At 29.8% G+C, this 15441-nt stretch overlaps 1 protein-coding gene across 1 annotated transcript; it reads left to right on the top strand.

Annotated features, from left to right (window-relative positions):
* The first annotated feature begins 5034 nt into the window (after positions 1-5034).
* LOC119662534 lies at positions 5035-11275 on the top strand. The gene is made up of 5 exons (XM_038072178.1): positions 5035-5097; positions 5627-5748; positions 7754-7907; positions 9797-9840; positions 9910-11275. The coding sequence occupies exon 5, from the start codon at positions 9941-9943 to the stop codon at positions 10928-10930; it is 990 nt and encodes a 329-aa protein (XP_037928106.1). The 5' UTR covers positions 5035-5097; positions 5627-5748; positions 7754-7907; positions 9797-9840; positions 9910-9940; the 3' UTR covers positions 10931-11275.
* Positions 11276-15441: the final 4166 nt, after the last annotated feature.

The raw sequence follows: 15441 nt of genomic DNA on the forward strand, positions 1-15441 counted from the left end.
GAAGGGTGGATAGTAAGTATTGGTATGAGAGTTTCACAATACGTTATAGGTAAATAGCTACTTATCATATTTAATGTCCAATCGAGAAAGGAAGCTATTATACTCAAACTTATGGCTTTGCTGGACAATTGGGTTTTTATTTTAATTAATTTTATAGAATGTTAAATACACTGATAAAAGGCAATTAGATTTATGTTAAAAAGGTAAATAGCACATTCCCAACCAAAGTGTACATAAGGAATACCAGTTTCTGTATTTTATTGATTAAAAATTATTATTATATAGGGTTAGGTGGTTGAAGCGTTTGCGGAGGTAACACTTAAAGATTGAAGATAAGCGGTAACACTTATCTTTTTTATGTAAAATTATTTTTCATTGTTTTAAATTATAAAAATTTGTGGGAATAATCAAAATTTCAGAATCCATTCACTCTAGCTCGATGTGGCTACCTTTTGCCGTCACAATGTCTTTCAAAAGGTTAAAAAATCAGTTGCATGCTCCACGATTGTGTTCTTCTAATATTTTAACCCATTCCTGAACAATGGATTTCTTCAACGTATATTTTTATATTTCTTAGTCCTCACCTTGCTCTCCACCTCTCCAAAACAGAATAGTCCATTTTATTTGCATCCGGTGATCTGCGATTCTAAAGCCATTGTGTGACGAAATTAATTGTGTAACATGATTTTTTAACCATTCTTGGTTCACACGAGCTGTATGAGACCGATATGAGTATAATTTTGAAGCTGTTAACGACTTAATCTATCTTGACACAGCCATCAACAATAAAACTGATGTCTGAAAACAGACGTAGACCATAAGCTCAATAAACAATTTGGATGTAGAGTAATTTTCCAACCAACGAAACTAAGACTCTATATTGAACTCATATTACTAATGCTTCTGTAAGGCGTAAAAGCATGCATATGTTACTATTACAGAATGAGTATCTGTTTCAGATGTTTTGCAAATTATAGACTTTTTTCCTATATGTATGAACAACGCCCTGAATGAGCTGTATCACAATGTTACCATTATATAATTAATATACAATGTACCATATATAGTAATAATATCAGCTAATATATTCCCACTGTTAATTCGGTTTTTGATATCGACGCCACCATCCAGCGATATTCTGCTGCCTAAATATGTGAAGCTGTTTACGTTGTCGATTTCTATATCGTCCAGGTTGAATTTGCCGGTAGGGTCAGTAGGGTTTATCTTCATTGTTTTCGTCTTTACCGTGTTCACTGTAAGACCAACTTTACGCGACTCGTGAACGAAGTCGTTGAATTTATCTTCCATATCGTTCTGTCGTGTTGAGAGAAGGCAAATGTCGTCAGCATATTCTAGTTTCTCGAGGTGGAATGAAATCCCCCAGCGTATATCCCTTTGTGACTGGTCAATAGCTTTAGTAAGGACGTCGTTAAACACAATTAAAAACAGAATAGGTAACCTGATGGTAGCCTTGTCGAACATATGATTTAGTGGCAAAGGGGGTTCTAGTCATTAATTTCATATTATACTAAAATGATAAACCCAGTTGAGACTACATATATTGTCATAAACAATAGTATATTCATAACTCTATATGAATATTATTTAAGTTTAAGCATAAACATAGATAATCATTTATCTTATTTTCTATTAATGATATACCATATAATAGAGCAAACTAATAACTAGTCAATATGTGTGATGCATACTCGAATTTATCGCTAAACTAAAATCATGAAATCGATAAAAACTTCAGTGATGTTTCGTTACTGAGCTAACATTTTCAAAAGCTCAACACAAATGTCATTTACTGCAATTTACTGACATTAACTGCGAAAGCCGAGTTCTAAAGTCGATTTTTTTTCGTCATTTGCATATTAGAAAAGTCGAGAAGTCGGGAAGTCGAGTCTTTATTTATTTATTTTAATGTTTTCATTATTATTTCAATTGCTGTTTGAATGCCAATTTGCAAATCAAACTTATGCAATTTTACAAAATTTCTTAAAAAGGTGATAACTTAAAAAATTCGCTATAAAGCAGCGGGCATTTCATTGTTGGAAAATACTCGTATTTCTGTTCACGTACGAGTGCAGCTTGGAAGGATGCAAATGGTCATGCAGGTGCAGTCTTTATTGCCATTGTTGGCCATCAATGGACGTAGTTCCACGCATATGCGGATACATTCGATTGAGTCTGTAGAATTGGAAACATGTGTTTGCAACATTTAGAGGCGCATACTACAAATGTCAACTGCAAACTTTAAACTGCAACTCGCAAGCATGCAACATTGTGAGCTACATTTTTCAAATATGGACATTTCTTGTACAAATTTGTTAAATTGTTCAAAATGGTAAAAGTGAACGAATAAAACGAATAATACGTGTAATACGTATAATACGTATAATACGTATAATACCTATAATATGTAAAATTCAAATAAAAGGAACCTTCAGTAAGTAAACAAATAAAATTTCAAACATCGAAAGTCACATTAGTATCCACATGGCAATTTTGCAACCTGACGGAAGTTTTCCTATTGCCAAATTGTTTTCTTGCAAAGCAACAAAATGTTGATGTTGCACTCCGGGACAATTGCTATTGTGATGTAATTTGTTCAATATCAAATAATAGTGAGATATATATTAGGAAGTTACATTTTTATAGTTATTGAATCTAATTTTATTTACCCGCCGCCCTTTATCCCAAATGAAAGGTGTAGAAAAATGCACACTCCAAATGTGGGTTTATTTTCTAAATTAGAAAGATAGCTTATTACGATCTACCCAGTAATTCACTATAATTAACTATAATTTATTATTACTATTGAGACTATATGCTCCACTGGGTAAAGAGGATAATAGAATGAGAAAAAAAAAGAGCTATTACTATGTCTTTTCAACATCTATGATGGAATAGTTCTTTACGAATACGTTTCATTTAAAATGTCAATAAGAACTTTTAACATATTATGCGTTCTATTGTGTTGTTCCACTTATTTGGGAAATTAATATCTAACCCTTATTATCATTTGATATCAGCTATATCTGGCTGCTGAACTGTTAAGACTGAACTACTTCTTCAATCAAATAGAGGGCGCAATTCTAATATCAGTGCGCACCTATTTGACAAAGAGTTTCAATAAATTTTATTATTTTGAACAATTTTTTTTCACTACACTGTATGCTAATATATATACTTCTTAAGATGAAGGGACATAAAATTCACTTTGATTACACTAATGGCGTTTTCGATTGATAAATCTGCATAACACTCGAAATTAATATATAAAATTGAAAAATAATTTATATCACTCCAGATATTTTACCAGAGTAGCAAGATTACTCTAAAATTAACAGCTGTTTTATACAATTTGACAGCTAAAAAAGTGCGATTTGTTTCCACATATGCCCGATTTGTTTGTTTATGTATTTGTGGCTGTCGTTTTGAAAATAGATATTAATAATTACATATTTACATTAGCACTCCAAATAGTAAATTATCTCTATTTTGAATTGAATTTTGAAGTAATCAAACTGTGAATAAATTCTTGATTCTTCTTCTTGAGTTAGTACTATTACGCACTTTTACTCTATAATGGCTGGGGGGCTTATCTCTACCCCACACTAGGCTTTAACTAGGCTAAGAAATCATATAATTTATTTGTGTTTTAGTTGATGACGGACCTTAAATCAGCACATCTTCCTGAGAGTCCAGAAGTGGACTTGAGGATTGTTAGGGCGGGGTTAAGTAGTGTATCAACTTTAGTGAATAATTTTAGAGCTCTGTCTCTGATATATTTTTTCACTGAGTCAATCCTAAGGTCTCTACATATGTCTGTTGATCTGATATACCATGGAATCTTAAACAGTCTTCTTAAAGCCAGGTTTTGTGCTATCTGTAATTGCTTTATGGTAGTATTTGAGGCTTTGCTATATGTAACACATCCGTACAGTAGTGCTGGTCTAATTACTTGCGTATAAAGTAACTTTCTGTTTTTAAACAGAAAGTGATAATTATTAAATAGAATAGAGAAACGAAGTTAACTTTGACATTACTACTATAAAAGTTTTAAATGTGAATATAATCACAGATAAAAAAAATTTATTGTATTCTATATCTGGGGCTAGTAAAACAATATCGGCTATTAAAATTTTTTACTATTGAATTTTGGCTTTTCTACAAAATTTGGTAAGTAAAATTGACTTATAATTAGGAAAGAATAGATAACTTTACTTATTTTTACTTAATTTACAAATTTAAACATTTTGAATTAAATATTCTGGCTTCGATATTGGCCAAACAAATATATGTTATTTTTTCTAATTTTTTAATACCATGAAATGAAATGTATTATTAACATCTGAACAAAAGTAAAAACGAGAAATTTTAACTTGGTAGTAAAATCTTCGACTTGAGACTTTTCAAATCTTATAGATGTCAAGGCTGTGAAATGCGTTATAGAAGTGCATCGATTGATTAGGTTTAAAAATCGTTTAGGCATCAAGTCTAGGCGTTCGATTCGTGGTTAGTGTCAATTACAGTAAAATTTTACAGGATATGTCAGGTTTAAAACCAATTAAATCCTCTTATGTTTTATAAAAAAAGCTTAAAAAAATCATTTATATGTTTTATATATACCTATGTAGAATCAAATCACTGTAAATCTGTAAAGTCATATAAGAAAGTTGTTAATTTCAGGAAAATTCCGCTACTCTGGCAAAATATCTAGAGTGTTGTGAATTAATGTTATACTGGATTCACACAAGAGGTTTGTATACATGCTCTAGCATATATATATATATATTTATATGCTCTAGCATATATATATATATTTATATGCTCTTGCAAATGGGATTATTTAAGCTTAATACATATTCCCCTAGTACTTTGACTCAATTTTTAGTATCTATTTTGAATTAAATTCGATTATTGTGAATTTAGAAACGAAGTCAACTTTGACATTACCTACTTTGACAGTTTTAAATATAAAAATAATTACAGATAAAAAAATTTATTATATTCTGTATCTGTTTAAGTAAAAGAATATCGGCTATCATAATTTTTTACAATTGAGTTTTGGCTATACTACAAGTTTCGGTAAGTAACTTTGACTTATAATTAGGAAAGAAAAAATTACATATAATTTACTTATTTTTATTTAATTAAAACATTTTGCAATAAATATTCTGGTTTATTTTGATGTACAACAAAAAATAATCCTAACAAAGTTAAGTTTTAACTTAATGGTAAAATATTCAATTAAAGACTTTTATTGATCTAATAATTATAATAGATGTCCTTTTGCTCGGGTTATGTTCCGCATAAAGGATGTTTTCGACTAAATGGTGCTATATTCCATAATATGTGTTCGGTTTTAAAATGTCTCTTTCTAGTCTTCGCCTTCGCCTTCGTCTCGTGATTGATTTCAATTTCAGTAATACTCTGAAAGGTCGTGTTCAAAACTATTTGTAATAAAAAAAGTCTTGTTAAAAAACGTTTCAGTATTGACATTAAATTTTCTAATTTCTAATTTTTTTTAATCATTGTAACCTTAGCTGTGCTTAGGATAAGCTATACTTTTTTGTACTTCTTGGTATATTTATATGATGTATTTTCTTTCTTCTAGAATATCTGTAATTTGAAATTTCTCAAAATTTGGAACATGCCCGCAATACTAATTTGTTAAAGTAATAATCTCATTAATAACAAAAATCTTTGGAGTTTAAACAAGATATTGGGAATATAACTGTAAGTAAATTATTTAAAAGAACATGAATATATAATTTTTTAATTAATTTATTTAAGTTCTAAAATTATTAAACAAAAGCCTTGACAATATAAACATATTATTTAAGAATGTTATTTTCCATAATTAAATATTTTTATTATAACATACATATAATATATTATAATGTATATAATAGAGAAATATAAATATAACAATATAGTACCATCTGATCCGATGAGACTGGTTCTGTTAACTTAGCGTTAACTTAGCGACATCTATGAATGAATGAATGAAGTTAACATAGCTAAATTATGTCACTTTATTAAATGATCAAGGTAACATCATTCTGCTTCGACCACCAGTCGAAGCAGAATGAGAACATATGAGATCATATGAGACGATGGACGAGCCAAAACAGGGATACCGAAAAAACGCAGCCTATTGAATTGTCTAACCGAAAACTTAAGTAAACGAAAAGTAGGTATGCGTTAATGACCCCACACTCTAAACACTGCAAAAATTGTAGAGTTCAGCTTTACAAAAGCATGTATACGTTTATGAAATATGGTTTCCAATAAGAGCCAAGATACATGAAAGCCATCAGAAAAGCCAAAAGGGAAAATTAAATGGAAAATTAATTAAATACTGACCATTTTCGTCGTTTTAAAAAGAATTATTTACATAAATTCGTTCCGCACAGTCAGAGTTCAAGAATTGAGTCAGACAGTTAATTTCTGTTGGACGATTGTGCACCATTATTGTATAAAGCTGTCATAGAACCATAATTTATCACGAAAATGGGATCAATAATTTGGCTCTGTGCTATTTAATCAATCAAAATTGATGATGACAGGAAATCATGGTAGTGCTAAGTATAATTTGATATCTACGCTACTCCGCTACTCATTTCCAGCCACGGTTCTCCAAGTATTATACATACTGAGGGTATGGCTTTGTAAACATGATATGGTTATGAGGCCGTGACAGTGACAAAGCTCTAGCAGCTGGAGTTTTGAGCATAGAAGAAAAAGACAGACAAGGTTATATCCATTTGTAGTACCAAAATCAAATGTTTGTAGTATCAATAAATCTTGAGGATTTTTATTTTGTATATATGCTTCATCTCGTTCTACTCTTATTTTGTTACACAAACTGGTTCCAAAAAATAAAATTCATATTTCCAAAGTTTAAGATCTTCCATTGTAGAAATGGAGAAACAGTTCAGTTCCAACTGTTTCTGCATTTCTAAATTTACTACATATTTACTACATAATATTACATATACTTAAATAAGACAGCGTATTGTGGAGTATGACAGCTACTGACATGTACTTGAAAATGGATCTTTTGATCTTTTTTTACGCACTACAAATAAATACTGGTACTTAGTAGAAAATGAACAAAACTCTTCAAAATTTTTATATTTGCTTAATATTTCAATTACAACAAAACTCTTTGATATGTCAATGACGTACACACTTATGTACGTTCGGTGAAGACAAGTTATAAAGATCGTTATATAAATCACCTGTTTCCATGTGTTCCATGTAATCGTAACCAACGTACTCACACTGCTGCTTCACCAACGTTGGTAATGAAAATGTTCGATCAACACCACTTCAGGCCAAGAGACGCGACCAAGTCTCAGTTGAGCCACTTGTAACGCTGAAATGATCACTTCGCTTTTCTTTCCGAATATCATTAAGCATGACAATTCAAAATGATTTGCTTGTGATCTCTGATCTGATCTGTTGTGATGTGATGTGTGATGTGTGCTGTGATATGATGTGATGATTTTATTTTTATATATATTTATTATTTTAAATGTTTTCTTTTTTTTATTTTTTGTACTACTTTAAACCTTTTTGATGAGGTGTTTTTTTTCATCACAACTCAGTGTCATTTGTATTTAAAATATTATTCCGAATTTATCTTTAACCAAAAAATAAAATGTTTTTTTTGTTTACATACAGCTTTTATTTTTCTTAAATTTATTTTTGTTTATTTTAATATTTTATTTTGCAGCAAAATTTGACGGTTTGCTTCCCTTTAATGGTTTAATTTACAACAAAAGCCGACAACCGCAGTTCAGTTGTGGACAGTTCAGAAGTGGACAAGATCGCTCCTCACATACTGGTATACAGCAGTACTCCGCGGCTTATTTGTGGTGTTCTACTAAGTAAGTACATATATGATGCATAAGTAGATCTGCGCGAGACGAACAGCTATACTGACGGCATGACGGCATGACGGAATGACAGACAGACAATACAACCCAAATGACATGTAATAAAAATGTTAATATGAATGCGAGTTTTTGCGATTAAATTTTTATGCTGCAACACTTTTTTTTTGATTTTGATATTTGGCTTTAATTCTCTTTAGATTTAATCGTAATCGTAGCTTTAACGTGAGTTTATTTTGGCCTTTTCACATCGGGTTAATTGTTACAGGCTGCAGCACGGTGCCGCGATGCAGCATTCGGCCTGAGATCTCTTCTCTGCCGCTCATTTCATCCTCTGGTTTGTGATTTCCTCTGCCGTGATTTGTATTTGGGTTTGTGTAATTATCGCACGGATTTTCGGAATTTCGTTGCAGTTTTCTTGCTTTAATTTTAATCTTTTGTGCTTAATTAATATTTTGTTCGTTAAGGCTTAAGCTGCTGCCACTCATCATTTTTATCTTTTGAGTTGTTTGTTAACCACAACAATTAACTTCAAAACATGCAATTTTCAGTTCAATCAATTCTGTTTAATTTCATCTTTTGAATGCGCGCCTCTGGGAAGTTTAATTGTTCCACGTTTTCGGTTTCAGTAGTAAAAATGAAGTAATCGCTCAGTTAGTTGTTATTAGAAGTGCATACAATCACATAAAATAGTTGTGAAAGTTTATTCATTAAAATACCTAATATAGCAGGTGCACTTCACATATACATAACACATAACACATATGGAAAGCACATTACTTGTCTTTAAAGACAATGACACCACTCATCAGTCGAAGATGAGTGGTGTCCAAATGTTTTGCTATTGTTGTAAACAAACGTCGACCTTTGCGTAAGTCAAATGGGGTGAGATGGGGTGAGATGAGCGAAGAATTATAGAGTGAGGTAGGAGAACGAATGAAAAAATAGGTAGATATGTCGAATCTACACTGATTCTGTCACCTTAATAGGGCGGAGTAATAAAACAGAGTTTTAGTGTCTATGCATATATAAGTACAAAAACAGATGGGCAACATCGTGTGAAGTAGGTTCACAGTTCGGGCTCACATGAATGTATTTACAAAGTGACAAGCTGTTAGTCGTTAACCGGAAATCATTACACTTTACTTATGTGTGCCTAAGTACTGTTATCTTATTGATTTCATTGTGGCTTATTGTTCAAAATAGATAATTATTTTCGTAAAATAGATGACAGACCGGTGACCATGCTGTAGATTTGAAACTCACATTTCCTCACAAATTTTTTTCCAATATTGTCCAGAATATTCGATAATATACTTTGATTTAAATAAATGTTTTTTATTAAACCTATAGAACTGAATATATTAGCCCATTTACTAATAAGTAAGGCTTATTAGTATTTACCAAGAGAGTTATGTTGTGAGCAGAAACAAATGATCTTTGTTCTAGTCTTTCTGTTTTATGCTTGTTTTAATAACTTCGTGCAATGACTAGTAAGTATCTTCCTCAATCTCTCTATTTATTTCTCTCTATCTCTATGAATAGATATCTCTTTCTCTCTACCTATTTGTCTGTATGCCTATATATGGATATCTCTTTCTCTTTACCTATTTCTCTCTATTCCTATATAAACTTCCTCCATCCTTTTCTCTCTTCCTCTAACTCTCTTTTTCTCTACCTATTTCTCTCTACCCCTATATATGGATACCTCTTTCTATTTCACTAACTTTTAGAAACTTAACTTTTTTTCGTATTTTTGTAAAGATTTTTCGAAACCACTTCCCAATGATCACTGATCTTATTTATTTTTTCTTTTATTTATATCATATTTCCTTAACTATTCTAAAAAAAATTTTAATTTTTTTGGTATTTCTTTCTAATAGATTCATTTTGCTCGTCTTCATGTACTTACTTTGAGTAATATTATGTAAGTATATTTTAACAGTATATCACACGATGATTGGTGCTTATAATAAATGCTTATTTTTCCTCATAGCGATTAAATATTACGGAACTTATTTGTTAAAATGGAAACAAGTGAATACACAAGCTATTCCGAGACATCGGTGACAACAATTTCCCACAAAGCTCGTTTAGATAAATTGGTCAAAGTACTGGACGTTATAGCGGTGCTTAAAAGCGAGTTTTTGGTATCCAAAGTTAGATGGACGTTGTTTTGTGCAGCAGTGTTTAGTGTACGTTACTCTTTAAACTTGAAGCCTTTACCACCGTATTACAAATTACCATGTGGTAAATATAATATAAAAGAGCTTCGCAAATTAGTCAGAGCCTATTATCGACTCGAGGATATCTGTGACTATTTGTTTAAAAATTGCGTCAATACCATACCAGCCAACATTATCAATTTGTTATATTGGGTTTTCGTCGTAAACTGTGATCAGCGTTTACGTTGCATTGACACAAAAAAATTTTTAAACGCAATTCATGAAATGAAAAACGATATAGGTAATCCACAATACGTAATCGAAATAGAGGATTTAAAATTCAGTAATAAATACCGATGGTGTGAGTCAAGATTTGGAACCTTACAATTTGATAGTACAAAACTTTATTCACTTATACAGCGGAATCCAGACCAAACTTGGCGACCTAGTAATTTTCTTGTGTTGAGAAATAATTTAGTGCCTAACCTAGATATAACTGATCCAATGTTGGTGAGATGTGGATTGGCAAGAAGAGTAACGGCACTCATAGAATATAAAAATCACAGCAAATACGTCAGTCACATAGATGGTTTCGAACCAAATGATAAATTTACAATTATATATAATGATAAACTAGCGAAAATAAAATACTTATTATTTTATGGAGATATGATCGCTGAGTCAAAAAAATCATTTCTAAAATCTTTGAAACCATTCTTGAAGAAAATGATCATATTCATAGGAGGAGGAACATATATTTATTCCCAAATATGTGTTATAACCAAGACACCAAATGCATTACTTCCAGTATCTGTTGTTAATGCCTATATAAAATTTTTGAAATCATTTTAAAATGGTTCATCAAATTCCACCGTCAGTGAACGCCAACTGCTGAGAGATAAATATTGAGACCAAATCTAATAAATGGAATAAATTTAAAATTCTAACTAACTACGATCTTACGATTTTCAAACTGGCGGCGGCTTTTGTAAAAAATCTTCCACCAAAAAACGAATATGTTAAAGATTTAAATTAATTATGAGATGCATGACACGTTTAACGTTAAAGACTCTAAAGAATTCGAGATATTACAGAACAACTACTAGACATTTTTTCTTGACAAAAGGATTTTGCCAAGTTTTTTTTATATATTTAGTGTAAAATATCAAGCCGATATTCAAAATTAAAAAATATTAATAAGAGCAATAAAATTTGTTTTAATTTTAATTTACATATACTACACATATATAAAATTATAACATAACACAATATTATTTTATATTATATTTATAATATCATTAAATATTATATTATTATATCCAGCATATATAATATGTCGGATGGCTCATTCGAACTCCAACTTTTCAAATCAGGGTATTTTTTTATTTAAAATTTTGAGTTTCCGAATTCACTGAATAAACATATTTACATATATATAATTAAATGAACGATAAACGAGATGCAGGTACCAACGAAATTTCATCTAAAAAACGGCTTTCATGAATACCTCACTCTAGTATTTTTTCAATGCTGATGCAAAATGGTTCACAGAAAGTAGTCGTGCAACGTAATTTCCTATAGAAACTTCGACTTTCTGTAATTAAATATACCCTAAACAATAATACAACAAATTTATAGATCCACAACTATCGAAAGCGTTTTGAGCACTTTTACTCTTTCTAAACTCGAGGTATTTTCAAAACCCCTCTTTACGCCTTGACTGGATTATTGTTTATCACTTCATCAGACTAAGCAATAATTGACCTCAGATCAATGATCAAATAAATTGAAGAAATAAACACACCTCGTAACTGATATTCCAACTGCCCATATTAGCTACAGCAAATCGATCTAACCATTCATACTATCCTTTACGAATAAATCAATGGGCGAAGGCATTTCTCAAATGTATATTCGGTGATTTTATATAAAGTAATAGAACGGTCATAGAAGCAGCAAAGTTAGCCATTAAATTGTCACTTATTTCTAAAGGGAAGTACAATAATTCATCTATGGTATAACAACGGGCCATTATTTGTGCATAAGTAGGCTTAAGACATAAGGCTGCTACTTCAATATAATCCAACTTAACAATATTCATGACATGATAAATCATATTTGCATTTATGTTATAAGAAATGCACAATAAACACTATTCACGTATTTGAAAACTTTTTGGTCCCCACCGTTGTGAATCATCACAAATTATTAGGTTTATTATTAATTTAGAGCACGCCTAAATATACTCATTAACACCTGTTTGACTTTTAACGTAATACTGCCGCTCAAATTCTTCCATCTTCATTCAACAGATTCCTTGCGAGTGGAATATTGTCACAGATTTAAATATCCCACAAACTTTGGTCCACTAAGAGACATTGAACACCTCCAAAACTGATTTTGCTGAAATAATCGGGTTTAAACCATAATATATTTTCATCATAACTCATTCAATCTCATGTAAATAGACAAGCTCAATAAAAAAAGTGAAGAGTATATATAATAGAATAGCATTATATATATATATAAATATATAATCAATATAATTAAAGAAATATATATATAATCAAAGAAATATATATATAACCAAAGAAAATTTCCAATAAAAAATATCAACCTGTTGAGAATATTCAATACTGTTAAAATTATACTAAAATTATACTAAAAGTCTTCTGTTATGAACCAAAATGAACTTTCAATTTCACTTTGTGAAGATAGACACAGAAGACTTAAGACGGGAACCTTTCTTGTAATTCTGGGCAATTCGCACAATAAAAGATCATACAAAGAATTCATTCATTCAACAAAAAAAAAAAATAAAAAAAAAAAAAGAAATTAAACAGAATTTTGCCACACACATTGCAAAAAGGAGAATTAAAATTTGAAAAATAAAACCTTTTTTTTTGGCACAGAAAATAAAATTGAAATAATCTTTGATGTATTCTTAAGAATTAATAACAAGAATCAATTTCATCTTACTTAGTTTTAACAGTGCGCTACACTGTAACAGCCGGTATGTACAGTTTTATATTCAAAACAGAATTAATAACATTTTTGGCATCGCTATCAGTTACCAGCAATATTATTAAATATATTATTCTTTGAATTAGACTTTTAAATTTAATCATTTATTGAAAAATTAAAATATTATAAAATTTTTTGTAATTAAATAATTAGAAAATGTTAATAATTGCATTTTGAAATTTATTTAATTTACTAAATTAATTATTTGATTTCAAAAATAGTGTATGTATGTAATGTAGTTTTTCTTTTCTCTTAAACGCATTAGATGACTCAAAAAAACATTTCATATATTTAACAATATTGTTAAAAATGAAGTTTTCATAATATTAGTAGATAAATATTTAAAAAGTATATTAAAATAGCATTGAACATTGAACAATATTCCCTGTTCCATTATATAGGGGTATACTAACAGTTTAACATTTCGCTCGCTTATAAATAATTACAAACATAGCGTCAAAAATATACTAAGCATTTGTAAACAAATAATCAGAACGGCCTTTTATGGATCTGCATATCTTATAACAAATTTTTTTGAATTTTATTTAAAAATTTATTTATAAACAAATAATCAGTACAGCCTTTTAAAGGCCTGCATATCTTATAATAAAACTTCTAAAGCCACCACTCTACACACAATTTTTACACAAGTCGATTTCAAACGTTCAAAAGGATGGTCCAAGTATTTCAGGTCGACAGACCTACATGAAGAACTTAGAGTCGAGAGCTTTGCAAAATATATATGCGACACTGCTATATTGTCTCCATCATTATCGGTAGATTTACTGACATTCGCAGCTATGGTATCAGTGGTTTCAGAGTTCAAGTTCAGGAACACATTTAAGTAAAAGCGTTTCAATTCATAAAAAAAATAATATAAACATTAACCAAATTATTACAATAAAATTCAAGCAATGCTAATTCACTTACCTAAAAAAATTGAAGATAACTTTAACTAACTAGATAACTAGACTTTGTAAGGCTATTAAGGACAATATTAATTTTAATGTCAACTTCCTTCATCGACTACTATAAATATATTATTTATATTAATAACAATAGAATTATAAGTCAATATTTTTACCTCATTATTAGAGGATAGAACACCACCACTCTACTATTTTCTAGTGAATTACTTCCATATTCTTGGCAGAATCTTGCCTAAACCTCTGCCTATATGTCATGATAAGTATAAGGCAATGTGTAAGTAACTATGAGTTCAATAAGTATTTCTATGAGTAGATCATAGGTAAAGTTCTTAATATATCGAAAATAATATTTAAATTGTATTTATATAATTATATATAATTTAAATCTATGTTTAGAAGATTTAAAGAAAGATATTTTTTTTTACTTATTAACAATACCATTCATATGAAGCCATTACTTCATATAGCTTTAGATGAATATTAGTATTTAGTATACAAAAATAGTATTTGAAATACAAAAACGATTAAAACTACATTAAAAAAAACTTTTTCTAGTAAAGCTACGACATAAATATAATCCAATCTACTTTCTGACGTCAGAGTCATATACTAATTGCAGATATTATAACTCACAAACCGACAGTACAAATTAATTAATTCATATATTGCTAGATTATTTTTAAAACTTATATACCTAAAATTATATTTATTTATTTATTTTCAAATTTTAAGAATAAGGAACTGAACCACTAGATCCTGCGCCCTATCAACAAAATATAAAATTATGTATTATAAAGAAAATTTTTAAATAACTACATTAAAAACTAAAATGCATGAAAACACTTTAAACAATTTGGAATTAATTATTTTATTAATTTGTCAGTAATATTTGCCTACACATACATTCTCACATGACGACGTCATGGGTTTTCTTCGTATTGATTTTTTTTTTGTGAGAATCGCAATAAGATATAACACAAAATCACTTTACACTCTTTATTCTGTTTCCTAGAAATTAATTGTTTTTATAATAAATAATTAATAATCAAACAAAATTCACCAAAAACTTTATTTTTCGCTTTTAATTTAAAACTGTCTTGTCTTTTCATCATAATGTTTAAAAACTGTCAAAACTGATCGCGTGACGTATTGCATGACTGCTGTTTTTGCAATAATTTCCCTTTCAACCAAAAGGGTAATTTCCTTGCTGCACAATGGATCAAAAAAAATTGTTTGCATAAATTGACATATTGCATATATTATGGATATTTTTTCAATTGTCATATGTTTTTATCATATTTATAGATAATTACCAAAGAAGATCTTCTTTGTAGATTCTTAGTTCTAAACACGGCGCATGGTCCACAGCAAAACTTAGGGGAAAAACCCGGAGTTGTGTGTATTTGAAAA

The sequence above is a fragment of the Teleopsis dalmanni genome, chromosome X, assembly GCF_002237135.1.
Source record: "Teleopsis dalmanni isolate 2A chromosome X, ASM223713v2, whole genome shotgun sequence".
In the NCBI taxonomy this organism is placed as follows: domain Eukaryota; kingdom Metazoa; phylum Arthropoda; class Insecta; order Diptera; family Diopsidae; genus Teleopsis; species Teleopsis dalmanni.